Source organism: Lacerta agilis, chromosome 3 (genome assembly GCF_009819535.1).
Source record: "Lacerta agilis isolate rLacAgi1 chromosome 3, rLacAgi1.pri, whole genome shotgun sequence".
NCBI lineage: Eukaryota > Metazoa > Chordata > Lepidosauria > Squamata > Lacertidae > Lacerta > Lacerta agilis.
In genome coordinates this window covers 53,125,403-53,153,184 of record NC_046314.1, presented here as the reverse complement: position 1 = coordinate 53,153,184, position 27,782 = coordinate 53,125,403, and the positions used below count along the sequence as shown (strand labels likewise).

The 27,782-nt window shown below is 42.6% G+C and overlaps 2 protein-coding genes across 2 annotated transcripts; both read right to left on the bottom strand.

The window, feature by feature from the left end:
- Window positions 1-3,279: 3,279 nt before the first annotated feature.
- PKIB (cAMP-dependent protein kinase inhibitor beta) lies at window positions 3,280-6,234 on the bottom strand. Its single transcript, XM_033143714.1, has 2 exons — window positions 6,057-6,234; window positions 3,280-5,084 (listed from the first exon to the last, which is right to left on the bottom strand). The coding sequence occupies exons 1-2, from the start codon at window positions 6,202-6,204 to the stop codon at window positions 4,999-5,001; spliced, it is 234 nt and encodes a 77-aa protein (XP_032999605.1). The 5' UTR covers window positions 6,205-6,234; the 3' UTR covers window positions 3,280-4,998.
- A 20,640-nt stretch (window positions 6,235-26,874) lies between these two features.
- LOC117043725 (small ubiquitin-related modifier 3-like) lies at window positions 26,875-27,259 on the bottom strand. Its single transcript, XM_033143713.1, has one exon. It carries the CDS (start codon window positions 27,224-27,226, stop codon window positions 26,942-26,944), a length of 285 nt encoding a protein of 94 aa, XP_032999604.1. The 5' UTR covers window positions 27,227-27,259; the 3' UTR covers window positions 26,875-26,941.
- Window positions 27,260-27,782: the final 523 nt, after the last annotated feature.

Below are 27,782 nucleotides of genomic sequence, written 5' to 3'. Positions count from 1 at the left end.
GCTCTGTATCTCCTTACTATCTATCTAAACACGCCCACTATTTGAAAGCATCCTTTTTGATAGAACCATGGCCGTAATGGAAATTTCTCAAGAGACAAATAGTTTCAGGAATCTGCCTTAATCTTTCCGCTGCAATAAGGTCTCCTAAACTGTTTAGAAATGATCAAATCCTGTATGCACAGCTATCTGACTTGGTGAAATTCCATGGACCCGGTGAAATTCCAAGGACTCAGAAGGCTAAATAGTATCATTTGGCTCATCCGTACTGCCATTTAATGTGGATAGCAAGCCCATATGTTTCTATCCAAATCACTGCCTTCCCACACTTTTTGCTCCCTCAGTCCAGTTTTTCTCATACCCTCTTCTTCCCAGAGTGTCCTGGCATGAGATGGTATTTCTCTTGAGATCATCTTCTCTCCCAGCTCAAGCAACCCTTGGTGTTTAAGTGCCTTCTAAAAACATACTTATATCCCACCCACCCCCACGGCCTTTGCTGTGTTACATTGTTATAATTTCAGTACATTGCTTTTCATTTACTCTTGCTGTTATGAGCTGTGTTTTAAATTGCATTGCAGCTGTAATGTTGTTGTTCAGTCGTTCAGTCATGTCCGACTCTTCGTGACCCCATGGACCAGAGCACGCCAAGCACGCCTATCCTTCACTGCCTCCTGCAGTTTGGCCAAACTCATGTTAGTAGCTTCGAGAACACTGTCCAACCATCTCATCCTGTGTCGTCCCCTTCTCCTTGTGCCCTCCATCTTTCCCAACATCAGGGTCTTTTCCAGGGAGTCTTCTCTTCTCATGAGGTGGCCAAAGTACTGGAGCCTCAACTTCAGGATCTGTCCTTCTAGTGAGCACTCAGGGCCGATTTCCTTGAGAATGGATAGGTTTGATCTTCTCGCAGTCCATGGGACTCTCAAGAGTCTCCTCCAGCACCATAATTCAAAAGCATCAATTCTTCGGCGATCAGCCTTCTTGATGGTCCAGCTCTCACTTCCGTACATTACTACTGGGAAAACCATAGCTTTAACTATACGGACCTTTGTAGGCAAGGTGATGTTATGCTGTAATGTTATGTTGTTTTAAAACTTTTGTACACTCCCTTGAGACCAATGTGGGAGGTGTCATAAAAATGTATTATATATTCTAGCTGTGTAGCATGTGTTCCCCACAGCTCAATAATGTGCATTGCTAGTTTACGACTTTATCACCAAACAATAATGTAGTTTGCATAGGAGTTTCTATGTGTTTGGAAGTACTGTGCAGAGAGGAAAAGTCCTGCTAGCACAAGCCTGATTGAGCTGAAGGCCTGGAACAGCTTAGTCTGCAGGACAATAAATGGTAGCATGCTTCACATCAAATGGGTGCAGAGTGCCATCTACTGCTTGCAGCAAGCAATACCAACTTCGTCTGTTCTTTGCAGCCCCTTCACCTTATATTGGAACTTTACAGCTTGTAAAGAACTGTGGAAACAAGAAAGTAAAAGGGTAAAAGACTTTGCAGACTGGTTTTCATATTTTACAACATTAAGGTAACATATACCTACACTCCAGTTCATCACATTTAGCTTTGGTAAATAGATGCAGAATCACTGACATCCAGGACATGATTGACTTGCATGTGATGAGGAAATGTGACCTGAGTGAATTGTAGGAAAGCATTTATCAGAATACTGTAGTATCTACCACTATCAAACATTTCAATTACCCTCCTCCCCCAAATGTGGGACTCAGTGGGGTGGAACCAGGGCTGGATTTAGGTTTGATGAGGCCCTAAGCTACTGAAGGTAATGGGGCCTTTATATGTCCAGATGTCCTTTGTCAACAACAAATTGTCACTGTTTTTTTGTGTTGAATATATGCTATATGGTAATTTATGGACCTAGTAGGTATCTAAAGCCATTTGCACATAACAAATAGGAGCAAACACAACACAAAACACTGTTGCTGTAAGTAGGTTTTATAGGTTTTTTTTATCTTATATTTTGGAAATGTACATCCAGGGGTTTTTTTTACTTTAATTTTTTTGGGGGCCCCCAAGAGAGTGGGACCCTAAGCTATAGCTTGTTTAGCTTTTATGTAAATCCAGCACTGGATGGAACACAGTGTAGTACCAAGTGGGGTATGTGCACATGGAATGAGGTTCTCTTGCACAATGAGACTTTCCCCTCCTCTCTTCCCTGAGTTTCCCCTAAACTTGTTCTGGTTTACCCCTCAACCCTCCAGAATGGACTTAGGGGGCACCCAGGAGGGAAGAGGGGGAGAAAGTCTCATTGTGCAAGCAAACCTTTTTCCATGCACACAACTCAGCTGAACCCTGCCCAGAGGCAGGCCACAACATTTGGTACAAATTGCTACAGACTTGTTGTGGAGCATAGAGGGATGAATGCAGCATCTGTGGTGTGAAATAGAGGGGAGGAGAAACCCATTTCCCTATCACAGAATGTTGCTTGCAGCAGAGACCAAGGTATGCTGGAGCTGCACGCAATCTTATCAAGAGACTGGCTAGCAGAACCCAGCCTGGGTGCAGGCAAATGATGTCACAGGCCTCCATGAACAATACCAAGATAGATGAACCAATGATCTGACTAATCCTGAGGCCGTTTCCTGTGTTCCTAACAAGTGAGAAAATTCTGCTTTGCTGACTTGTCACTATAACAACAAGCAACTGCTAGGTATCCAATGTATACATTTTTTTCCCTAGCTGATAGCCAAACGTCCGCTTGGGTCAATTCTTGGGCAAGGAAGGATGGGACTCATCTTGCCCATTTCTAATTTCTGCATTACATGATAGCTTTGTATGATGCTGATGCGTGGCATGTGGTAATGATGGCAATTATTGGCACAACTGTACAACCCACTACATTTTGCAACTCATTACCCAAGGCATCTTTGGCAGTGCCTGGAGACAGATAGTCAGGTTGTATATCCACAACAGTGACCAGAGGAGGAATGACTGCTGGGAGGAGCGCAGAGAGAAGAAACATCTGTAGCAACAGAACCGAATGCCTTCATCTGCCCCACCTGCAATAAAACATGTCTCTCCCATATTGGTCTCTACAGCCACAGCAGGTGCTGTTACTCTCCAATGGTTTGACTTTACCCCTAATGGTACGCTCTTCCATTGTCTCCCAAGACAGATGGATGCCAACAACAACAACTTTTGATGCCACAGCAAATAACAAAGTTGGATGGTACCGCATCCAAAAATATAATGCTACGGGCGCAAGAATTCATACAAGTGTGCTCTTGAATTGCTGTACAAATAACACATGCAGTATATTTTAAATACAACCTTTATTATAAAACATGAATCAATCCTTTGGTACAGGCAAAATATACATTGAAAGAAAATGCTTTGAATGTTGATTTTAACAGGATCAGTTATGAGCCAATAAACCCACATCCTAACTCAAGTGAAAAGTTTGTGTCTTGTGAAGACACGAGTGACAAAAGACAAAGACCAAATGAAGAAATAACCAATGTCAATTTTCATGCTGAAATGAAATAAAAGTTTAAATCAATTACAAATGCCACTAGTTCACTTTAGAAACTTATGGATACACAGAGGGTTGAGATCACTGAATAAGTCAGATTTGAGAAAGGGCAGCGCAGAATGCTCTCAAAAGGATTTTAAAATCCTAAGTGATCTCAGTGCCTTGTGACATTTTGAAGGAGTGAGGAAAGAGAGTTTTTAATTTTCCTCTGTACACCAGGACATCTCCAGAGTCCAAACTTCAAAAGGGTTTCTTGGGGTTAGACAGGTGACATTCCATTTCCTCAAAAGATTAGACAGCCTACTATGTCAAAAATAAACTGCTTAATATAGCCTCGGATTGTGGAGAAATGAAAAAATGATAGGGCTGGGGGAAGAGAGAAAAGGTTACTTTAGATATGAAGAATCTAAATGTGCCATGTGCCATTGTTACAAGGGATCCAGAGACTTTCCTACGATTCAGAGATACTTCCATGTTCTGAACACTCTGAATTCTCTGGCCAGGAAAATGTGGTACTCCGAGCAGCCTATTGCCATGGTGACGGTTGTCTGGAACACAGCTCCCATCAGCCAATGGCCGTTGTTGTGTGAATTGGGCTTGCATGAGAGCCATGGGCTCCTACTAGATTGTCCCCATGGTTCCTGCCCAACATTCCTGAAACATTGTGTGAATGTGGGGTTGTACAATTTATTGTCTCCCTATCTCTGCCTGAGACACTGATAAACATTGTTACCAGTCTATGTAGACAATAACTGAGTTAGATGGGGAAATAATCTGGTCTGGTACAAGGCCGCTCCTGTGTTATTCATTTGTTTACATTTTTAGATAGTGCTCCTTTTTGCTGGACTACAGAAGTGCTGCGAGGAGAGTTCTCAGGGACCTCTTAGACCTGCAAGGCTGTCTCTCCTGCTTCAGTGCCCTACCATTTTATAGCTTTTAGAAATGTATTGTTATTTCTGGGCTTTGAGCTCTCCTGCTCCACTCTGGAGCTCCCATCTCCCAGGATTCATTTTCTACTTTCTTTTTTAAAGCCTCGGTCGAGCTCCGTTGCTGCAGCACAGTGAACCCTACATCTTTTACATTAGTACAGTGCGCCACCGGCTCTCTATCAGGGCTAGGAATGTTTCACGTTAAACACAAATAGAAATGTTTTGGATTTATCCTCTGAAAAGCCCCCAAGAGATCAACTTAACAGCAACAAGTATTTGGGTGGTTGTTGTATTTGATTATTTACACTGTATCCGAGAGGATATGCTGGAGCTGATTTTGTTACAGCACTGAAAACAAATCTAAAACCTTGACATGCATCCTGCAGATATTGGCTGTGGGCTATAGTACACAAATAACTTGTTATTTCATGGATTATGTAACACCACTGAAAACCTTCAACAGCTCCTTATTCATGTCTGCCAGCTGTTTTAAGTATTGTGTATTTCAGAGTCTTGCATACGCTGGGAGAGGAATCAGTTGGCGATCGCCACAAACCAAGCATTTCACAAATATTAGGAATCCATGCTCTTCCCTTCTGTTTCTTGATTTTCTGTTGTGGTGTTGGAAGAGGATGTTTCCCCGCCAGCAGCTCCTTCATCTAAAGAGAGGTGGATATGAGAAACAACCTGTTAGATGTATCCTGAACAGTTTGGTCAAAACATTCCGATCATTAGGAGGTTTGGTGAAGAGAATTCCAAGTTAAAAATGGATTGTGTTAATATTGGACCATATGGAATTCAGAGAATCTGGGAGGTTCTACAATAAAGCTTTGGATAATAGAAATGATATGCTAATTTCATTGTGCAGGGAAAAAGCATGTATATATTACATACTACATGGAAGGTAGCCTTCTGCTGCTGTTGTGTGTGTGTGTGTGTGTGTGTGTGTAGATATACATTTCAGAAGTTCTTGAGTTTCTCTGGCACCCAAAATAAATAAATACATTTATTATTATTTATACCCTGCCCATCTGGCTGGGTTCTCCCAGCCACTCTGGGCGGCTTCCAACAAATATAAAAGGATAATAAAATATCAAACATCAAAACCTTCCCAATGCAGGACCACATTCAGATGTCTTCTAAAAGTTGTATAGTTCTTTATCTCCTTGACATCTGATGGGAGGCCCTCTGCCTGGTTCCCTGTAACTTCGCTTTTTGCAGTGAGGAAACTGCCATAAGGCCCTCGGAGCTGGACCTCAATGTCTGGGCTGAATGATAGGGGTGGAGATGCTCCTTCAGGTACACAGGGCTGAGGCCATTTAGGGCTTTAAAGGTCAGCACCATCACTTTGAATTGTGATTGGAAATGTACTGGGAACCAGTGTAGCTCCTTTAGGACCGGTGTTATATGGTCCCGGTGGCCACTCCCAGTCACCAGTCTAGCTGCTGCATTCTGGATTAGTTGTAGTTTCCGAGTCACCTTCAAGGGTAGCCCCACGTAGAGCACATTGCAGTAGTCCAAGCATGTACCAGTTGGCCTGTACAGTTGGCAGTCACTAGCTAGGAAACTGTACAACCCTTGGCCATCAATGAGGGGTAACATCTTGTTCTCAATCGTTTTGTCTGCATTACCTTCAGACATTGTGAGCTCAGCTAATTTGTGTGGTAGGTCCGATGTTCCAGCACCAGCGGAAGAACCCAGAATGTCTGGTAAGGCATTTCGGCGACCGGCCCGTCCAGAGGCTGCAAAATCTGTGACCACAGGCTCCACATCAGTCATCTCTGACTTCTTTCCTCATAGCAACATTGACTGAAAAACACAGAGTAAAAAGAAGACTGTCAGCTTCAAGAGTCTAGTGTCAGATCACAAAGTACCGGTAATCCTGCTATTTGACAGAGGAAAGTAGCTCGCCTTTTGAAAACCCAAATGTCAGCTGGCTGAAGGGAGCACGGAACCAGTTGTTCCTTAGTAAATGTCAGAGGTTCAGCACATCGATGCTGAAATTTTCTCCTAAGAATCCACTTTTTTCTTTCTCTCCATTTCCCATTTGTTCTTCAACCACCAGTACTGAGCAAGGCATAATAGAAAACTCTCCACATTCATGACTAGTACTAAGAAAAAGCATCTGCAGACTTTCACAACTTTGAATAGGCTATTTCGTTTTGTGTATTTTGCGGGTAGCTTGATCAGCCAAATAGAAGATGACCAGCTATCTGTGTTATTGTCCTATCTCAGAGGAGCATTTTGTGCACTGTTTTAAGTTGGAGAGAAAACTTCCCAACAATTCTGGAAGATATGGAAAAAAGAAAGAAAGAATGGAAACTCTTGTTTCAAATGTACGGCACAGACTGGGAGCTAGCTGCAGGCTTATGACTGAAGGAAATGGATACAAATGGGATTCATAGTACAGTTTTATGGTAATGTGATCTGGTTACACAACCATATGAAAAGCTTTTTAAATATTAGCATTAAAAACATGTATTTTCTCTGTAATCCAGGAAGCACATTTTCGAAGTTAGAAAGAAGTACTGCTCTGCTGTCATGTAACTAAAGTGGGGGACGGGGGACGGTGGGCAGTGGTGGAGCTTCATGCTCCGGCACTGGAGGTGGAGAGCAGGCGGGGACAGGGCGCATCCTGGGGATGGGGCGCACTGCCCAAAGGGGCATGACGCACATCCTGGGGGTGTGGCGCGTGTTCTGGGGCGTGGCGCCCAGTGCGGGCAGGGGGCAGCCGCGATGGAACCCCATCGGGATCATGCTGCTGCGGGCGGTGCACTCCCACCCACCCCTCTTCCTCCGCTAGTGCGGGGACAGAAGGACGGACGGACGGACGGACGGACCTGCAGCTCTTTAGCTCCTACCAGCCCCAACCAGCATGGACAGTGGTTCAGTGATGAGCCACAGATGTTCAACACCCCTGAACTACAAGGGAGAACACCCCCAATTATTTCTAGAGCCTTTCCTGGGGCTGCTGGGAACTTGCAAAGTGCTCTTCCCCATAACAGAACCAGTGATGTGGTTGCTCAGGCGTAGAGGTGCAGTTGTGAAGATCTGACCTCATGAAGCAGGAATAATGCAGCTGTAGAAGGGAGATTGGATGTGAAGACCCATAATAAGAGGAGTTAGGATCAGGAAGGATAAGGTGATAAATTCAGATTAGTGCTCTCTCGCTCTCTTTCTTTCTCTTCCTCCCCAGAGTTTCCATTGGTGGGCCTCTTTGAACCACCCCAGTCCACAACAAGTACCACCCTTTAAGATCGAATCCCTGGTATGAAATAATATTGTACTGGGGGAGGGGGGAGAGCAGTGAGTTGAAAAGCTGGGCTTCAAGCTCATTTAAAATGAGAAATGACCGTACAGACTGAATAAACTTTCACTCACATTGGGATACATGGACCACACCAGGACATACGACAGGGCTCAGCTGCATATGGAATTACCTAGATTTTAAGATGGAGCAGTAGTTGGTGCTGTACAGTGTATCTGATCACATGGCTATTACTTCACAGGACTGCTCTAGTCACAACAAGAACTCCACAGCTATAAAAAGATATTTTTGTCATCTGGCCTTCATAAGGGCAGTGGAGGTCATGCACTCAAAACAATGTCAACAAAATACTCCATCTAGCTGAAAACATGAAAGCAACTTAATTCAAGCTCTGCTTAGTTTACACCCCTATGCATGTTGACTCAGGTGCAAGTCCCACGGTGTTCAACAGGGATTAATCCCAGGTTTGTGTGCAAAACACTACAGACTCTGGCTGCAATCCTGTAGGCAGCTACAGGGGTCTTACTATTATCTTATTTGGTTCAGATAAATGTATGACATCTATAGGTATTTAGTGGTTTTTGTTGCATACTATTATTGGGGGGGGGATTATGTTGAGCATAATTGGTCTATAAAATCATGTCAGTTGAGTTACTGACCTTGTACCCACTTAACCTAGGAGTAAGCCCTACTGAGTTCTGAGTAGACATATATAGGATTGTGCTTTAAAGCCATCAACCAATTAATTCACATAAAAATAAGTGCTTTCTAATTGTCTTTGGCACTGTAAACCTTTGGTACACATCAGAGCTGGCCTTCAAGTAAAATACAAAAACTAAGATTTTCACTGCCAAGTTCTGAGCCATAAAAATATGGCTCAAGAATTCACTTCCAGCTGAAGGAGTTATCCGTCTTTCCAGAAGCTTCCAGTTGTCATAAAGACATTTCTCTTTTGCCAAGTATCAGACCCAGTGTGAGCTTAAAAATGAGCAGGTCTTGCCTGTCTGGTGTTTATCCCTCAAGGGAATATGTAAAATAAAACTTCTGAAACCTGATCAAGATAAACACGTCAATATTACTGTATTTGCTCCAACTGTCACTAATGATTCATTCCGAGACTGTCATTAACTAAAGCATTAAACCAAATCCAAGCACAGTTCGCCCAGATGTGGCTCAAATTTTGTAGCAGAAATACAAGAAAGGGAGCGAGATTGCTTATTCTTCGTTTGGACTTTGTCAGCAGCTTATCTTCACTGCCAGCTTAATTTTGGGAAATGAGTCACAGAATTCACTTCAAGCAAGTAACAAAAAGAACACAGATCTCTCAAAGCACCATCACAATAGTTCATCTTAGGTTCAAACATGGTTCATAGTGGATGGGAGTGAAGAATTTGTCCATGAAATATTTTAATGTATGTGCCCATCTCACCCCCTCTGTTACGAGGAAGTTCTGACATACGTGGTCCTTTGTTTCCCTCTCCTCCGCTATTATTCCCCTCTGAATGCATGGCTCATACACACAAGTGCAGAGTGCTGCACACTTAATAGTTCACCCAGGAAAGGAAACAGTTCCTTGGGAATTGTTATAAAGCTCAATTGCCTCCACTCCACACAGGGTGCTGAAAGGAAAAGGAAAAACACATTGCTACTTGCTGTTTTTAGATTGTCCCTTTTGAAACACTCTCAGTCAGCTGCAAAGATGACGTAAATTCTGTCCTCTTAAAGATAAGACAATGCTGACATGTGCTAAGGTCTGGATTGAGGCAACGGTTCAGATTTCTTGTTGGGGTGGTGGTTTCTCAGCATAGCTTAAAGGGTCATTCTTGCATATATTCAAAATCAAATCTGAGAAGAACAATTTATAAGAGCGCTTTATAAATGTAATATATTTAAAATCCCATAGCTCATAATAAATATAGGAAAATAACCAGCACCTGCAGGTTATCTACTCCTATTTATAAACAGTAGAGACAGTCTGGTATAGTGGCCAGTATTGAACTGCCAAGTGTCCCTAGCCTGGTTCCCTCTAATGACTGGGGGGGCTTCAAGTTGGGGAAGGCTGATTGACAAAGGAAACCCCTTCAAAGATATGAAGAGCTGTCACGAGGAAGATGGAACAAGCTTGTTTCCTTCTGCTGTGGCAGGTAGGATCCGGACCAATGGATTCAAATTGCAATAAAAGAGATTCAGACTAAATGTTAGGAAGAATTTTTCGATGACAAGAGCTGTTTGGAACGGGCTACCTCAGAAGGTGATGGACTGTCCTTCATTGGAGGTTTTTGAACATAGGCTAAATGGCCATTTGCCAGTGATTCTTTAGCTGGAATTCCTGCATTTAGCCAAGACTCTTCTAACTCTACATTTCCATAATTCCATGAGACCTGGGAGACTGGGGTTCTAGTTCCCACTCAGTCATGAAGCTCACTGGGTGACCTCAGGCTGGGCCAGTGTTTTTCAGACTCGGGTCTCCAGCTGTTGTTGGATTACAACTCCCATCTTCCCTAGCTAGCGGGAACAGTGGCCAGAGATGTTGGGAGTTGGATCTCCAGCTGTTGTTAGACTACAAGTCTGAGAAACACTGGGCTAGCCACTGTCTCCCAACCTCACCTTCCTTCACAGGGTTGTTGTCAGGATATAATGGGGAGAAGGAAAACCGCGTCCATCACCTTTCGCTCCTTGGAGGAAGGGTGAGATATAACTGTAATCACTAATTACATAACTAAAACACAAATAGGCCCACTTACCCTCCCTAGTAGTTTCTAAGGAAAGAGTTGTGCACTCTAGTTAGCTGGTGTAACATTAAAAAGGTCTTTTCCTGGGACACACACATTTGGACCCTGGTCTGAGGTTCCTCAGCCCTGTCCTAAGATGCTAGCAGAATTCTCTCTACTTATACTGGAAAAAGAAACAGAGAGAAGTGATTCAAGGCAGCCATTTCACTAATAGGCACTGCAGCACACACACAGGCTCTGGAATAAAAATCTTATAATGGGCTGATTGAAGTCAGTGTGACCTCCAGGCTCGGGGGGGGGGGTCTTTGGGTGAGATGCCTTCATGGGGCCCTTCCCTGAGTGGACCTCACTCCCTTACTGGCTTCTGTTGCCACTGTCCATAGCTCTCTACTAAATGTTGTCTTTTTCTTCTTTTTTTAATGCATGGTAGCTATAATGTTAACACTTTATGTACTCTTCTAATATAAATCTCCAAGCGTCAGCTCCATAATGTTTTCCTGCTTTAATGAATTAAATGAAATTACAAATAGAAATCTGACTAGCACAAGGGTGACTCAGCATAAAATTGGATTTGAAATGCAACTCATCCTCAAAGGAAGCTCATTCTGACTCTCTTGTATATCCAGAACCTGGTAATTGAAGTTTAAAAATCTCCAGATAGCTAGAACACACATGCACACACATATACTGGCATCTGGATAATTTTGGGAAGCCAGTGAAAACTATAGCAGTGCAGTGCGCAAGAGACAAGACAGATCCAGGCAGCTGCTTACCTCTAAAAGGGGGTTACGGCTGGTGCAAGGTTTGTGTTAGGCATTTAGCAGGGCCATACAATTGGGTGCAAAGGGCCAGTGCAGTCCTGCCCACTTCCTGCTAAATTGATAGTGCTGCTTTTCACCTTCATTCTCAACCTTTATTTCATGCTTGGGTATCCCTTCAGATCATATCCTAGCACTTGCAGTGAATTGCACCTCCGTTGCTACACATGCATTGTGCCTATATTTCTTTCAAATTAACTTGTCAACGTTGTTTTCCTTCCCTATAACTTCACTTCTAACAATGCAGATAAGAGCCCTCTTAATTATGCTTACAGGTTTCCTGCTAGCCTATTTATACGTTCCATTTTCCAGAAAATGCTGGCTGCACAGCTTACTGATAAAACAAAAATGACCCAATTTGCACACAGCATTATAGTTTATTTTCAACTACGGCTTGATGTGCATGAGTGTGTGGCTTGCACCTGTTCCTGACTGGGCCACTCAGGGAAGGAAACAAGCAAAAGTTTGGCAAGCAGCCTAGGCTCAAAGTTCATTTCTTCCAAACAAACCACAAACAGAAGACGAAGGCTTCTTGGGAAGAAACAAACCACAATACTATTTCATGACTAGCTAAACCGTGGCTTGCTAATATGAAGCATAACCAACCCAACTCTATCTGTGGTAACAAATGGCACAGTAACTGCTTAGTGTCTGGATATTAAGCTGTTGCTTTTTCCACCTAGATACCTGTGACCTTTTAACACCTTTTCTGTCAGGTCCACTGCAGAGTGCTCCAAACTGATTTCTCATATTACTAATATGCAGCTGTGCTTAGATGGGTTGGTTTTCATTACATGGCATTTTATTTCCTTTAATAACAGCAGGAAGGAAAAGTGGGAAGGGAGATCTGCATAATCAGTAAATCCTGCGGTAATCCAACACTGCTGCTTTGATATACAGACTGGAGTTGTGCAGTGTGCATCTTGAAGGACATCTGCTGAGAAAAGTAAGTTACAGACAAATCTACACTCTTTTTGCCAAGATCATAACAATGCCCTTTTTGGACCATTTGCCCCACCTCAAAAAAGGGGGGGGGGCAATGGAAAGGCACTGAGTCTACAGCAAACAGCAGTATGAAAACAGCCAAAGACGTAGTGGCAACCTTAGCATTCTGGCAAAGAACAGGTTTTGCTTCTCTTCTGAAAATGGAGAATGAATGAATGAATAAAATATACTAATTGCTAAGACTGTCAAATTATCTGCTTCTAAAACTCAACTTCTATAACTTCCTTAATCAAGCGTTGCCTCACAGTCTGTCAGCAAAGCAACCTCATTTATTTTCATAAATTAGCATATTCTTGTGCGGGTTTTGTTGCACCAGTAGCTATCTTTAGATCCGTTTGGGAGACAGTCCTCATTTATTTTTAATGTATAGTTAAAATACAAAATGCAGAAAGGACCAGGAAAACCAAAGCTTGGCGGAAAAAATGGAGACGGAGGAGACAGTTCGTGTCTATGCTATCTTTACCGTTCTATTGCATAGTGGGAAATTCAGAAGCCCAGCAGACACAGAACTGATTTGTTCAATTAGTGTGTGGAGTTTAACTCTAAGACCCCTGCTTGGTTCTTGGCTCAGATAATATTAGCCATATATTCACAAAAAGTCTTCCTCAGTGCAGCTCTCTGTTCTGGTGCTGAAAAGCTTGCACAACCTGCCCATGTGCTACCAGGCATCATAGCCCCTGAATATGCTTTCAGCACCATAACTGGGCATGCTATTCTACCCCGCAAACATACATTCTTGGTTTCCTCTCCAAGCTTTCTTCATTTCTGCAGCCTAACTTGAAGGGAAGGTGGAGGTGGTTTCTACTGTTAAAGCAACTGGAGTCAAACCCGTGGTCATCTGCTGCAAACCACCCAGAGATCTACTGATAGATTCTGCTCTCTACATTCTCCCCTCCCCATATCTCCAGTCTAAGGAAATAACTCTTGGAAGAAGTTGCTGAACAGACAGCTCACCTCGCCCTGGATCCTAAGCACAGGTCCATCTTTGCCTTAGTCATCTACCTCTGGTTCTTTAGACACTGATCTGCGTTCACCAGAACTGGATTGCTACATGGGCCCCTGGCTAAGCCAGACTTGCTTGAACTCCTGCTTTCCCCCACTCTTATAACATTCAGCTTCTAACCAAAGGGTCAAGGAGATTTTTCACAATCTGTTCCTGCCTCAGTTCCATGTCTCCTCTGAAAACACTGGTAGTAGCATTGTTTTCTTGGGTGGTGGGTGGGACACCTGTGCTTTTGGACTCTTTCCACCAGCTCAGCCAGTGTGGAACCTTTCACTGCCATAAGCACAACAGAAGAACTTCTATACCTGTTTTAGGGCAAAAAGAAAAAAGCTGAAAACCAAAATTAGACAGGGATGCATTATCAAAAGCTGGATTATTGCCCTCTACTCCGAGGCTTTACGTCACACATGGAATCTGCTTGCTCTCAAAAATACATTATGCAAAATCCTTGCACGCATATGGTTTCCATTAACATTCAGCCAAAGGAAAGATTTCTTCACTTGTCACTGCAGCTTCTACAACTGCATCTTCACTTTTTAATAATTTACCCTGAGTGCTTGTCTTCGCCATAGACAGAGAAGCCAGTTTAGGAGTCAGCTTTATCACAGTGCAGCGATTTAAAGGCCAAAATCAATTCCAAGATATAATCCTGACTTTGGCCATTCTCTTTGCTGGTGTTACCCTCACTGTCAAAATAGTTTCTCTTTTCCCCTTGGTTCTTACATTTACTGAGCACATTCTCAGGTCCACTTTACCTTTCTCTTCTTTCTTACTTTTAAAAATATTTTATCCTCAAGGGGCAGCTGGCTGGGAGCATACATGGTAAACAACACCCAGAACAGGAAAGGTCTGACCAGAGTGGAATAGAGCAGTACAAGAGCTGGCTAATGGGCCATGGTCTGACGTGGGATAAAACAGCTTCCTTTACTATAGTTAGCCACAGTCTTGGCTTTACTCATAAAAAGAAGGCAACAATCTCACACAGTGTCCCACCTTTGCTACCATTTTATAAGGCATCTCCTTCCACTAACCCTGATGTTAGGCACGAGTGTTCTGAGTATACAGTACAGTAATGCCAAGCTGGTTTCTGCCCTCAGATAAAAGGCCGTCAAGTGTCAATACAGTACAGATTATTGTGGGGTGGGGGCGAAAGAGCCAAGGAGGACAGACTTCTCCTTCAACCTGCTTCAGAGACCGGAGTCGCAAATGTATCATAAGGCTTTTAAATAAAGACAGTGCAGTTTCTTAAAAGCGGCAGGAAGGGAAATGGAGGACTTGTTTGCTTGCTGGTTATTATTCCCAGAACTGGTTTTGATGCTTTTCTAGCACAAACATACTTCATCATCCCATTTAAAAGAGAAGTTACCATAGCAACTTCTTAAATCACCTTGTATTCTACACTAGATACCAATCAGACTTAACAACATCTTAAGAGGAGGGAGAGGGAGAGAAGAAGTGTGCATGCATACACTTGCAGCAAACAGGGGTCTTCCGTAAAATGCAATGGCTCCAAAGTAAGTGGATATATAATATTTGCACTAGTCCATCATTGTGCTGTTCCCGTTGGCTGCTTCCCCAGGTTCTAGAGCAGCCTTTCTCAACCTTGGGTCCCCATATGTTTTTGGCCTACAACTCCCATCATCCCTGACCACTGGTCCTGCTACCTAGGGATGATGGGAGTTGTAGGCCAAAAACATCTGGGGACCCAAGGTTGAGAAAGGCTGTTCTAGAGGCAGGGGCGGGGGAAGGAGGGGGCAGAAAGAAAAAGTAGGGACTCATGTCTGTAGTAAATGACATAGGGGGGGCCTATGGGGGAGGGCATCTCTGTGTGCAACAGTTTTAGTTCTCTTGTGATGCGGGGAGGAGAGAGGAGAGAGGAAGTAGGAAAAGGGCAGGTGAAATTGAGGGGTGAATAAATGTGTAGAGATAGGAAGGTAGATGCGAGTGTGTGACAGTTTCAGGGCTCTGGTGACAGAAGGGAAGAAAGCTGGAGAGGAGGAAGAATTGGGGAGCAGGCATGTGGAAGTGGATAGGATTAAAAGGAGCATTTGCAGTGCAATGGAGTAAGAACAGGCAATGGTAGAAACGAAGGGGAATATGTCAGTGTTACTCCCTTCTTGCTGTACTCAAATGTCTCCCTCTTCCATTCTTCAGCTGCCTCATCAGAGATAAAGGATGCAGAGCCCTCACCCATTTCATAGTAACTTCACACAGTGTATTTCACTCCTGGTAGCAAGGGTTATCTTCTATAAGAAGTTACGGATTCCATGCAGTAGTGTAGAACAGATATTTCATTAACAAGCAAACATATGTGTATAGCATCCACCAACTGAACTTAATAGTCTCTAACTTAACAAGCTTCCTCTTCAGATTCAGATACAGTAATGTGTTATCATGGGGGACTTGTGTGCAAAGGGGAATGCGGAACAGGAGAGAAGAAGAGGCATGGGAATGAGTGCAAAGGAGAAAGGAAGGGGGAAAGCGGGAGAAGTGAAAATAAGAGATTTCCTTCTCTGGTGCTGATAAAATTGTGTCTGAAAATTGACAATATTTTTTCAACATAGTATTTCCCAGTGGCAAATGAAATACCCATCATGTTTGGGCCTGTAGTTTCCACTGGTAAAAAAGTGCATCAAAGTTTCTGTTGGACTGCCAATATGCCCTCATTTCGGGGATATAAATCCAAGGTTGTCTCTTTCAAGCATTAAATCATCAGTACATGTTTTCCTCGTTCTCCTTTAGTGCCAACTTCAGGAACATGACTTCAGGATACTTATCGCTCAGCACAACCGAGTAATACGTCAGCAAATTAGGTCACAGTTGTGGGGCTCTGTCTCCTTTAGAAGCTCAAACCCCACAAATATACTTTCCCTGAGTGCCTCTGTCTCAAAAATGGAAGACCTTTGCAAATAACCACACCTGCATAGTTACTTGCTCAGCATTCCGTTCTGTTTGTGAACTATCACATTTAGCATATTTAGTCCCCTGTGAATCAAAAGGTAATAAATCATTTCCAATCCCAATGCCCAGGGCTGATGTGCTGTTCCAATGCTGGTGCAATTAAACATAAAAATCCTTCTATCAAGCCCATCTTGAATATAAACAAACACCACCTGCTTCACATCAGAATATCCATTTATGCTAAAGAAATCTACAAGGTCAACTCTATAGACGCTACCCAGCCAGGCAACCTATCTTCTGTATCCACCACAGTTCAGGACTGCTACATAAGTGAACTTGGCATTTGGGTTGTTCACCCTCTCATTCAGCATCATGAGAAGCAAACTTCCATCAACTTGTAGCCATGCTTGTCGCTACTGAAAGCTCAGCCAAATGACGGTATTTGCCGCTTACTCTTCTCCAAGAAGCTCAGAGTCCCATACAGGGGCTTCTCCTTTATCGTCACAGCATCCATGTGGGGTAGATTGGGCTGAGGGCTAGTGACTGGCCCAACAACTTTCCTAACAAACCACTAACATTTGTTAAAGTCTGCCACTTACTATATTCCCGAAACAATGGCTCCGGTATCAAAATTAGCATGGGATGAATGAGCCAGGCTGCAGGTGATTCTGGCACAGTCAAATTGCACAAAACCTTGATTGCTGCCAATATTTGTTCACCAACCAACCAAGACAAGATCTACACCAGTGTTTTTCAACCTTTTTTGGGCAAAGGCACACTTGTTTCATGAAAAAAATCACGAGGCACACCACCATTAGAAAATGTTAAAAAAATTAACTCTGTGCCTATATTGACTATATATAAAGTAATTTTCCCACGGCACACGAGGCAACATCTCGCGGCACACTAGTGTGCCGCGGAACAGTGGTTGAAAAACACTGATCTACACAGATGAAACCACAACACTTGAGTGGGGCTACACAAACTAGCCCCATCCACTGATATTTATGGAGGAATCTTCCCAACGTTCACACTATACACAGACAACCAACCATGTCAGTGGTTTTGCTTGTGTAGGGTAAGTATATTTTACCATTCTACTGAATATAATTGGAAACTTATGTCATCTGTATTATCTGCTGAAGAAATAACATTGAGATGAATGGCAAAAAGCATCTCAACACCTCTTGGATCAAAGAGAAGACACATTTGTCAAAACTAACAAGTGAATGCCTCCTTTAATCTCAGGAAACCCAATTGAGGCTCTTCTTCACCATTTATATGTGGTGGTGGAAAACTATATTCCACACACATCAGTATTGTTCTTTGCCACTGAGAGATTAATCCCGGATTCCATAGGAAAGACCTCTCAGGATGGCTAACAAAAGCAAGACAACATAATACAGGCAATCCCCCGACTTGTGATGGGGTTGCGTTTCGGGTCACTGCAAGCAGTGATGGAGCGTGTATAAGCCTTCTCCACCCCCACCCCCTTTCCAGCCACTTCCGGGTCACTGCGATGCACATGTGTGCGGTCACACATCAATTGAGCGTGCATAAATTGGTTGTTGCCTGTAATACAATTTTTAAAAGTGTCAGCCAAAAGAGAACATTAACATGCTTCCAAAGGAGAACAGTAACAAGCAACCTAAAGAGAACGAAATCACATCAGAAAAAAAGCAGAAATTACACTACAAAAGCATTAGCTAGAACTATATAATCAACTTTCACCCACAGATAGAACGATGTCTTCACAGCACACGAGAAGTCAAGAAGAGCTGGTGGACAGAACTGCTGTGTAATTGTAATATGGAGTCATTTGCAAGAAATCAAAGGACAAAGTTGAGCTCGTTTAATCTACTGATAGCACAGGGGGAAAAATGGCAGAATATTTATTGCCCTGCAGTTGTTAAACAAGTCCTAGCCAATAACTGGTTCACTGAAATTAACTTTGACTGGAATCCTGCCGGGGGGGGGGGGGGTAAAGCTCCATTGAGTTCAATGAGACTTATTTCTGAGAAGACCTATGTAGGATTGCACTGTTACTGTATTAAGTAGAGGGGGTGAATTTGAATCAACTAATGTGTGCTGCATTTTAAAATATACTAATTGTGACATTTATTATAGTAAGAATCAGTTCTGCTGGTCACATTATTTAACACATGTGATGGAATAATTTACATTTATCTGTAGGTCTTTTTTCAAAGTATATTTCTACTGAAATTGATATTAAAATTATAAATCGAATTATGGGTGAGAAATATGCTATCCTTTGAGAGCTGCTTTTTAGAAACAGTTGTCCTGGTGAAATAACTTCTTATTACCTAGAAACAGTGCTTTTTTCTTAAAAAAAATGTTTAGGGGTACTCTCATTTTTACTCAAGAAAATCACCATTTTATAGTTCAAATCGGGGAAAATAAATACAGTAAATGGACAAAAGTACAAAGATTCACAAAGTGTTTAGGGGTATATGTACCCCTGCATCCCCCCCAGAAAAAAGCTCTGCCTAGAAACATGCTACCTACCAACAGGAGAAAGCCTATCAAGCAATAATCTTTTCCAGGCCCTATGCAAATTTAGTAAGAGACAGAATGCCTGGCATCCAGGGTGTAGAGAAATTAAAATCTGGCAATATAGTGCTTGGTTTGTCCATCAAGTTAGATATTGCAAGGAACAATACAAATATACCCACATTGCTTTAACTAGTGAGTGTGAACTCTAATACTAGATGGTATTATATACATGCAATACACAAGAAAGAAAGCAAAGAAAAAAGTGTAACTAGGTGGCAAAGAAGAAGGTACTGCTTTCTCAGAGAATCAGCCAACAAAAAGAAACGTGTGCTCTGGGAGAGAGATATTTATGAGCTTGTAATGTCAGCTTGCTCATTAGGAAGGATAAGAAATAGATCAAGAGAGATGACAATACTTTGCTCTACATCAAATAAGCCGAGAGAGGCCCTGCCTAGCAGTCTGTTTACTTTCTGTATAATGTATTATTGATGCACTCCAAAAACTAAAGTGTGATATGTTTAATAACACCAATCTGGGGCAGTTGAATTTAGAGCACTTCGCTCCTTCAGGCATGCTTGCATCCCAAAGTCTTTAAAGCAGGAGAGGGGGAAACAGTGACTGTCCTGATGTTCTGGACCACATCTCCCATCTTTGTTACCATTAATTATTATTATTATTACTATTATTATTACTATTACTATTATTATCCATTGCAAGGTACCTTATGACCATTAAAACACAATGTGAAAATCAGTTTAAAACAACTTTTTTTTTCAGAGTAACAAACTATATTTACTGTGTACAGTAGTAAAGGACAATAAATGTAAAAATTTGTAAATAAACAATGACAGATTTTAAAATATCCCCCTTAGACAACATATAGCTGAAACAGAAAAGACTTTTCTCCAACAGGATTTATTGCAAGCCGATAATCTAACACATGATGGGTAGAGATTAAAAGAAGGAAGTGACATTCTCAAGGAGCAATGAACAGCCTCCTGAAAAGTCAACAGAACAATCTTATATTTTTGGATCTCTGCAAATTAAATTTTATCAAGCCAGATGTCACTACAAACATTATTTTGAAGCTCAAAATATTTGAGGACGTAGGACACAGCAAGCCTCTTTAAGAATGTATCGTTACACTGAGATTTTCCTGCACACTTGACCCCAAATATATTGATACCATATTTTTAAAAGCTACACCTAATTTACTCATTATAACTAAAATATCTATGAATTGATGGTGGTTATCCAAAGAGCCCCATGCACAAGCAGGAGACTCTGCATGTACATGGGGAACAGGTACCCGACACATTTCTCTCCTGCAGCCCTCCAGTATTGCACAGTATTCCTATAGGAGGTGACATGAGGAGTTATAGCAGGAAGAGACTGCAGAAATCCTAGAACATGGCACATGGTCCTTTATATCCCAACCTATAGATTTCAAAGTAGCGGCTAAGGAAATTGTGAAAAGTTCAGCTTTCAAGAGAGATGACAGAAAAAGGTACACAACTTTATTTATTGCCTAATACATCAATAAGGAGTGGTTCTCGCTGGGAACAATCTGTTCAGAATTTCTCCTAAACAAATTCCATTAAAATTAGTTGAACACCATAGCTTCCTAAGAGGATTCTGGTTCTGGTCCATTCTTTAAACATTTTATCAAAGACACTGATTCTCAACTTTGGACATGTGATAGTAGGTGTGAAAGTTAACCTATGCAAATGCTACAGCTGCTGACAAACTCAGAGACATTCCTTTACTTTAAAAAAATTGTTTTATTCTATGCTATTTTATTATGAAAAAGCACATGTACATTTGCATTACCTTAAACCGGGGGTCAGCAACCTGCGGCTCCGGAGCCGCATGCGGCTCTCTGACAGGTCTCCCGCGGCTCCGGCATGCCCCCTTTCAATGCCCTTTCAATAATAATTAAATGTTGTTGTTCAGTCGTTCAGTCGTGTCCGACTCTTCGTGACCCCATGGACCAGAGTACACCAGGCACGCCTATCCTTCACTGCCTCTCGCAGTTTGGCCAAACTCATGTTAGTAGCTTCAAGAACACTGTCCAACCATCTCATCCTCTGTCGTCCCCTTCTCCTTGTGCCCTCCATCTTTCCCAACATCAGGGTCTTTTCTAGGGATTCTTCTCTTCTCATGAGGTGGCCAAAGTACTGGAGCCTCAACTTCAGGATCTGTCCTTCTAGTGAGTACTCAGGGCTGATTTCTTTGAGAATGGATAGGTTTGATCTTCTTGCAGTCCACGGGACTCTCAAGAGTCTCCTCCAGCACCATAATTCAAAAGCATCAATTCTACGGCGATCAGCCTTCTTTATGGTCCAGCTCTCACTTCCGTACATTACTACTGGGAAAACCATAGCTTTAACTATACGGACTTTTGTCGGCAAGGTGATGTCTTTGCTTTTTAAGATGCTGTCTAGGTTTGTCATTGCTTTTCTCCCAAGAAGCAGGCGTCTTCTGATTTCGTGACTGCTGTCACCATCTGCAGTGATCATGGAACCCAAGAAAGTGAAATCTCTCACTGCCTCCATTTCTTCCCCTTCTATTTGCCAGGAGGTGATGGGACCAGTGGCCATGATCTTAGTTTTTTTGATGTTGAGCTTCAGACCATATTTTGCGCTCTCTTCTTTCACCCTCATTAAAAGGTTCTTCAATTCTTCCTCACTTTCTGCCATCAAGGTAGTATCATCAGCATATCTGAGGTTGTTGATATTTTTTCCGGCAATCTTAATTCCGGTTGGGGATTCATCCAGTCCAGCCTTTCGCATGATGAATTCTGCATATAAGTTAAATAAGCAGGGAGACAATATACAGCCTTGTCGTACTCCTTTCCCAATTTTGAACCAATCAGTTGTTCCATATCCAGTTCTAACTGTAGCTTCTTGTCCCACATAGAGATTTCTCAGGAGGCAAATGAGGTGATCCGGCACTCCCATTTCTTTAAGAACTTGCCATAGTTTGCTGTGGTCGACACAGTCAAATGCTTTTGCATAATCAATGAAGCAGAAGTAGATGTTTTTCTGGAACTCTCTGGCTTTCTCCATAATCCAGCGCATGTTTGCAATTTGGTCTCTGGTTCCTCTGCCCCTTCGAAATCCAGCTTGCACTTCTGGGAGTTCTCGGTCCACATACTGCTTAAGCCTGCCTTGTAGAATTTTAAGCATAACCTTGCTAGCGTGTGAAATGAGTGCAATTGTGCGGTAGTTGGAGCATTCTTTGGCACTGCCCTTCTTTGGGATTGGGATGTAGACTGATCTTCTCCAATCCTCTGGCCACTGCTGAGTTTTCCAAACTTGCTGGCATATTGAGTGCAGCACCTTAACAGCATCCTCTTTTAAAATTTTAAATAGTTCAGCTGGAATATCATCACTTCCACTGGCCTTGTTGTTAGCAAGGCTTTCTAAGGCTCATTTAACTTCACTCTCCAGGATGTCTGGCTCAAGGTCAGCAACCACATTTCCTGGGGTGTATGAGACCTCCATATCTTTCTGGTATAATTCCTCTGTGTATTCTTGCCACCTCTTCTTGATGTCTTCTGCATCTGTTAGGTCCTTTCCACTTTTGTCCTTAATTGTGGTAATCTTTGTACGAAATGTTCCTTTCATATCTCCAATTTTCTTGAATAAATCTCTGGTTTTTCCCATTCTGTTATTTTCCTCTATTTCTTTGCATTGCTCGTTTAGAAAGGCCCTCTTGTCTCTCCTTGCTATTCTTTGGAAATCTGCATTCAATTTCCTGTATCTTTCACGATCTCCTTCGCATTTTGCTTGTCTTCTCTCCCCCGCTATTTGCAAGGCCTCATTGGTCAGCCACTTTGCTTTCTTGCATTTCTTTTTCATTGGGATGGTTTTCGTTGCTGTCTCCTGTATAATGTTACGAGCCTCCATCCACAGTTCTTCAGGTACTCTATCCACCAAATCTAAATCCTTGAACCTGTTCTTCACTTCAACTGTGTATTCATAAGGAATTTGATTTAGATTGTATCTTACTGGCCCAGTGGTTTTTCCTACTTTCTTCAGTTTAAGCTGGAATTTTGCTATAAGAAGCTGATGATCTGAGCCACAGTCAGCTCCAGGTCTTGTTTTTGCTGAGTGTATAGAGCTTCTCCATCTTTGGCTGCAGAGAATATAATCAATCTGATTTCGATGTTGCCCATCTGGTGATGTCCATGTGTAGAGTCGTCTCTTGTGTTGTTGGAAAAGAGTGTTTGTGATGACCAGCTTGTTCTCTTGACAGAACTCTATTAGCCTTTGCCCTGCTTCATTTTGATCTCCAAGGCCAAACTTGCCAGTTGTTCCTTTTATCTCTTGACTCCCTACTTTAGCATTCCAATCCCCTATAATGAGAAGAACATCCTTCTTTGGTGTCATTTCTATAAGGTGTTGTAAGTCTTCATAGAATTGATCAATTTCGGTTTCTTCAGCACTGGTAGTTGGTGCATAAACTTGGATTACTGTGATGTTAAAAGGACTGCCTTGGATTCGTATCGAGATCATTCTATCATTTTTGAAGTTGCATCCCAGTACAGCTTTCGCCACTCTTTTGTTGACTATGAGGGCCACTCCATTTCTTTTACGGGATTCCTGCCCACAGTAGTAGATATGATAGTCATCCGAACTGAATTCGCCCATTCCTGTCCATTTTAGTTCACTGATGCCTAGGATGTCAATGTTTATTCTTGCCATCTCATTTTTTACCACATCCAGCTTACCAAGGTTCATGGTTCTTACATTCCAGGTTCCTATGCAATACTTTTCTTTACAGCATTGGACTTTCCTTTCGCTTCCAGTCATATCCGCAACTGAGCGTCCTTTCGGCTTTGGCCCAGCCGCTTCATCAGCTCTGGATCTACTTGTACTTGTCCTCCGCTCTTGCCCAGTAGCAAGTTGGACGCCTTCCGACCTGAGGGGCTCATCTTCCAGCGTCATATCTTTTATATGCCTGTTGTCTTTGTCCATGGAGTTTTCTTGGCAGGGATACTGGAGCGGCTTGCCAGTTCCTTCTCCAGGTGGATCACGTTTGGTCCAAACTCTCCGCTATGACCTGTCCATCTTGACCTGTCCATAGCTTGCCTGAGTAATTCAAGCCCCTTCGCCACGACAAGGCAGTGATCCATGAAGGGGAATAATTAAATGGTTATCGGCAAAAAAAGGGCCAAAAAAAACCATGAATAATCCGCATCAACGTTGAACAGCTGGGCGGTCTTTCTCAGCCCTCTCGGGGTTCCCGAGGACAGACCCAAGATTGATGTCCACCTTGACCACTCCCAGAGAGAGGAAGCGACTTCTTCACACCAATAAGCATGTGGGGAGGGCTGAGCTTTTACCACCTCGGCGTGCCGATTGGCAGGACAGATCGCCCGCCTTGGCGCATAGGCTCGGAGCCGGGGCCTTACCGCCGAGGTAGCCACTGAGGATGAAGGCGGGAGGCGGGCACGGGAGAGCGACGCTTCGTCCGGCCAATGAGCCGCCGGGATGCCTGTTCCTGTTTGAGGGGAACGTGCCAATGAGGGTGGTGTTAGGGCGGGGAGAAGAAGGAGCTGGGCTTTGCGAGTTATCGAGAGAGAGAGAGAGAGAGAGAGAGAGAAAAGTGTCGGGATAATAAAGGCAGCGGGAGGTGGCGGCGGCGATTGGAGCAGCCCCTGTTCTGAGCAGCCCCTGTCGGGCGGAATCCTTTTCAAAGCGGCCGCGCGGAGGGTGGAGCAGGCGGGCCAGGCGTCGCCGTGACGGGAGGGCGGTGATGGTCGCCGACAGGATGAAGTAGAGCTGCTTTGGGGCGGCGGCGGTGAAAACGTCCGGGCTGCTCCTGAAACCTCCGCCAACTGGTGCTTCGCCAGCGCTCGCTGCGGGCGGTGTACATGCTCAACGACGGCCCCAAGGGCGGCTCGGGGACCCAGAGCCCCAAGGCCGGTGCGCTGCAGTGCCTGGTGCGATTCCCCCCCCCCCAAACCTGTTTTTTGCTTTTTGGCTTTTTGCCTTGCTCTCCCACCCCCCTCTCTTTTTCTTCCTCCCCTCCTTTTTTAATCCAAGGGGAGAAATCCCATTTTTAAAACAAACAAACAAACGAAAAACAAACAAACACCTCCCACAGCTGCTGCAGCCACTCTATTTGAATTTTTATTATTACCCTTTTCTCCCTCTATCCCCCCTTTTTCTTTTCTCTTCCCCTTTTGTTTTTGTTTTCAAAAAAAGGAAAAAGAAGAAAAAGATTTCCCCCCTTTATTTTTATTTTTTAAACTACTACATATTTTTAATAGATATTCTCCCCACCCCACCCCCAATTTATATTTTTCCACCCCACTTTTCCATTCCCACCCCCCTTTTTCTTTCTTTATTAGTTCGCTTGCCAACCTATCTTAGAGGGGGAAGCCCTCTCTCCCACCCACCACACCCCTCCAAAACAACTTTGAGCTGAACCCCCAAAAACGGGGGTAGATCACTGCTGAAAGTAGATCACAGTTTCTTGGGAGTTGGCCACCCCTGGTATAAGACATGTAACTAGAATAAAAATTTAAAAAAACCAAGCAAATAGTTGTAATAACTACAGTAATAAAGCACTGCTATAATTATATATAATTTCCCTAAAATTTTGGTTTCATTCGCCTTTCCGTGCTGAAATGTCACAACCTGAACGACCATGGCTCCCCCCCCCCCCAGTTTTGATCCTGGGTATGCCCCTGAGTCAATGCAAAAAAGTAAGAACTTATTCTTGTTGTTTTTACTAATTATACTTTGCATTGGCTCCTATACGTTATTTATTATTATTGCATTAAGGTAAGAAACAATATATGCAGCGTTATATTTGTTTTAAATGTCGCAATGGTTTTGCGGCTCCCAGGTTTTTTTTTCCTTTGGAAACGGGTCCAAGTGGCTCTTTGTGTCTTAAAGGTTGCAGACCCCTGCCTTAAACTGTCACTAAGCATGTATCTGAAAGTACTGTCCTTTCTGCATATGCCATTAACAGTTTTAAAGTAATACATATGTTTAATGGTAAAATCCTTTCCTTCTCAACCCACCTGTTTTGAGGAGAAACTTACTATTGCAAGGAAAAATATTTCAATATTTACATTACATAATTAAGCAGTAAAACAGAAACAACGAAAGCCAGGACTAAGTATCCTTCTTTTACAGTAGGCTTGTATTTAGGCCACCAATTTATAAAAACAAGGTGACAGCAGACAACAACCGGTATTTTACTTATTTGAAAATTTAATTTTGACTGGGCCCATTTTTATGATGCAGTAATTTTCCACAGATGCAGCTTCAACTTGCACACACAGTATATCAGGGACAGGAAACATTCTTTTCCTGTCCCTGATATACTGTGTGTGCAAGTTGAAGCTGCATCTGTGGAAAATTACTGCATCATAAAAATGGGCCCAGTCAAAATTAAATTTTCAAATAAGTAAAATAAATCAAAAAGCAACATGTGTTGCAAATGTAATAAGGAAATAGGAACTATGATGCATATGTGGTGGTAGTGTGAGAAAATTAAATCTTTCTGGCTAGCGGTTCATGAGGAAATGAAAAAAATGATGAAAAAGTCAATAATGAAAAAGCCTGAGGCAAATTTGTTAGGTTTAATAGATGAAAACATACCAAAAGGGAAGGAAAAAGTATTTTTATATGCTAGTACAGCAGCCAGGGTAGTTATAGCAGCTAAGTGGAAGGATGAAAAGGCACCATCGAAAGAGGAATGGATCTGTAAATTGAATGAGTATCTATTAATGGCAAAATTAACAGCAGTAATAAGGAATACATCAAAGCAAAAATTTAAAAATGAATGGAGATGTTATGAGGAATATATGGCCAAATATTACTCAAGGGACGATGTGCTTGCATGTCTAGATTAAGGGATATGGAGATTAATAAAGGGAAAATAAAGAGATTAAGAGGATAAGAAAATGTATTATAAAGAATGATAATACAGAATGCATATTGAGAAAAGGATTTATGACAGAAGAAGAAATGTTGCTGGAGGGGAGTCAGAGGGGGGAGGGGTTATGGGAGTAAGATTTGCTTGTTTTGATTAGTATGTATGTTTTTCTTAACTTGTTTTATGGATTTGTATATTTTAATTTCAATAAAGTTTCTTTTAAGAAAAAAATATTTAAAAAATGTCTTCAGAACATGAGGAGATTCCTGTATGATTAGCATGTTCATTTGTTTACTATTTACGTAATAGCAAATCCAAGAACAGATGATAAAGTGAGTTGAAATTATACATTCTTCTTCCTAAAAGGACAGGATATTTAGCACATGCCACCCGTCTGCTGTTGAAACACATCAATAGTATCCTCATCTTCCATTTCCAGCTGTTCAGGTGTGTCTGTTTCATTAATTGGTTGTCCATCAAATCTAAATCTAATCTGTCTCATTGACAAACCCTGTCTCTCACAATAGGCCTTCATTAGTTTACTTAGTGGTGTGTGCAGTTTTATTTTAAATTGGACCACTGATCCATATTGGCCAGCTACTTTTAAATTGATATGGTCATTCTCCGTTTTTACTCCTTCCTTGGGCTTCTCCTCGGACATGGCGTCGCGTCAGGCAGCGACGTCTCAAGAAGCAAGTCCACACACGCTCAGAGCCCCTGTCTTCCTCAGTTTAAAACAACTTATGGTCACAGAAATAAGCAGGGTGGGGGGGGGTCCTAAAAAGATACATTGCTGCTATCAACAGCCAAGGTAAAGAGGTACGAGATGCACCTCTGTGGGAAGGGAGTTCTACAACTTAGGGGTTGCCACAGAAAATGCCCTCAAGTTGCTGTTCCATGAGCTTCTGAGGGTGGTGAAACCAAGAGATCTCCACTGATCTTAACATCCAAAGAGGTCTGCAGGGTAGCAGGTAGTCTTTTAGGTATTTGGGGCCTTAGTCATTTAGGTCTTCAAACACTAATGTGACCACCTTGAATTGGGTCTGGAACCAAACTGGGAACCAGTGCAGCTGTTCTAAAATGGGGGCTATGTGAGATCTAAATGGAATCCCAGTCAGTAACCTGGCTACTGGATTTTTGGACCAGCTGAAGTTTCTGAATCATCTTCAAGAGTAGAAAACACAGAACAGCCCTTGTAGGGCAGAATATGAATGTGT

Bases quoted from the DNA above. Each gene is read 5' to 3' on its own strand.
- PKIB (XM_033143714.1), bottom strand. From the start codon at position 6,204: ATGACTGATGTGGAGCCTGTGGTCACAGATTTTGCAGCCTCTGGACGG. The intron at 5,085-6,056 runs GTAATGCAGACA...ACCTCTCTTTAG, and splicing joins TGAGCTCACAATGTCTGAAG to ATGAAGGAGCTGCTGGCGGG.
- LOC117043725 (XM_033143713.1), bottom strand. From the start codon at position 27,226: ATGTCCGAGGAGAAGCCCAAGGAAGGAGTAAAAACGGAGAATGACCAT.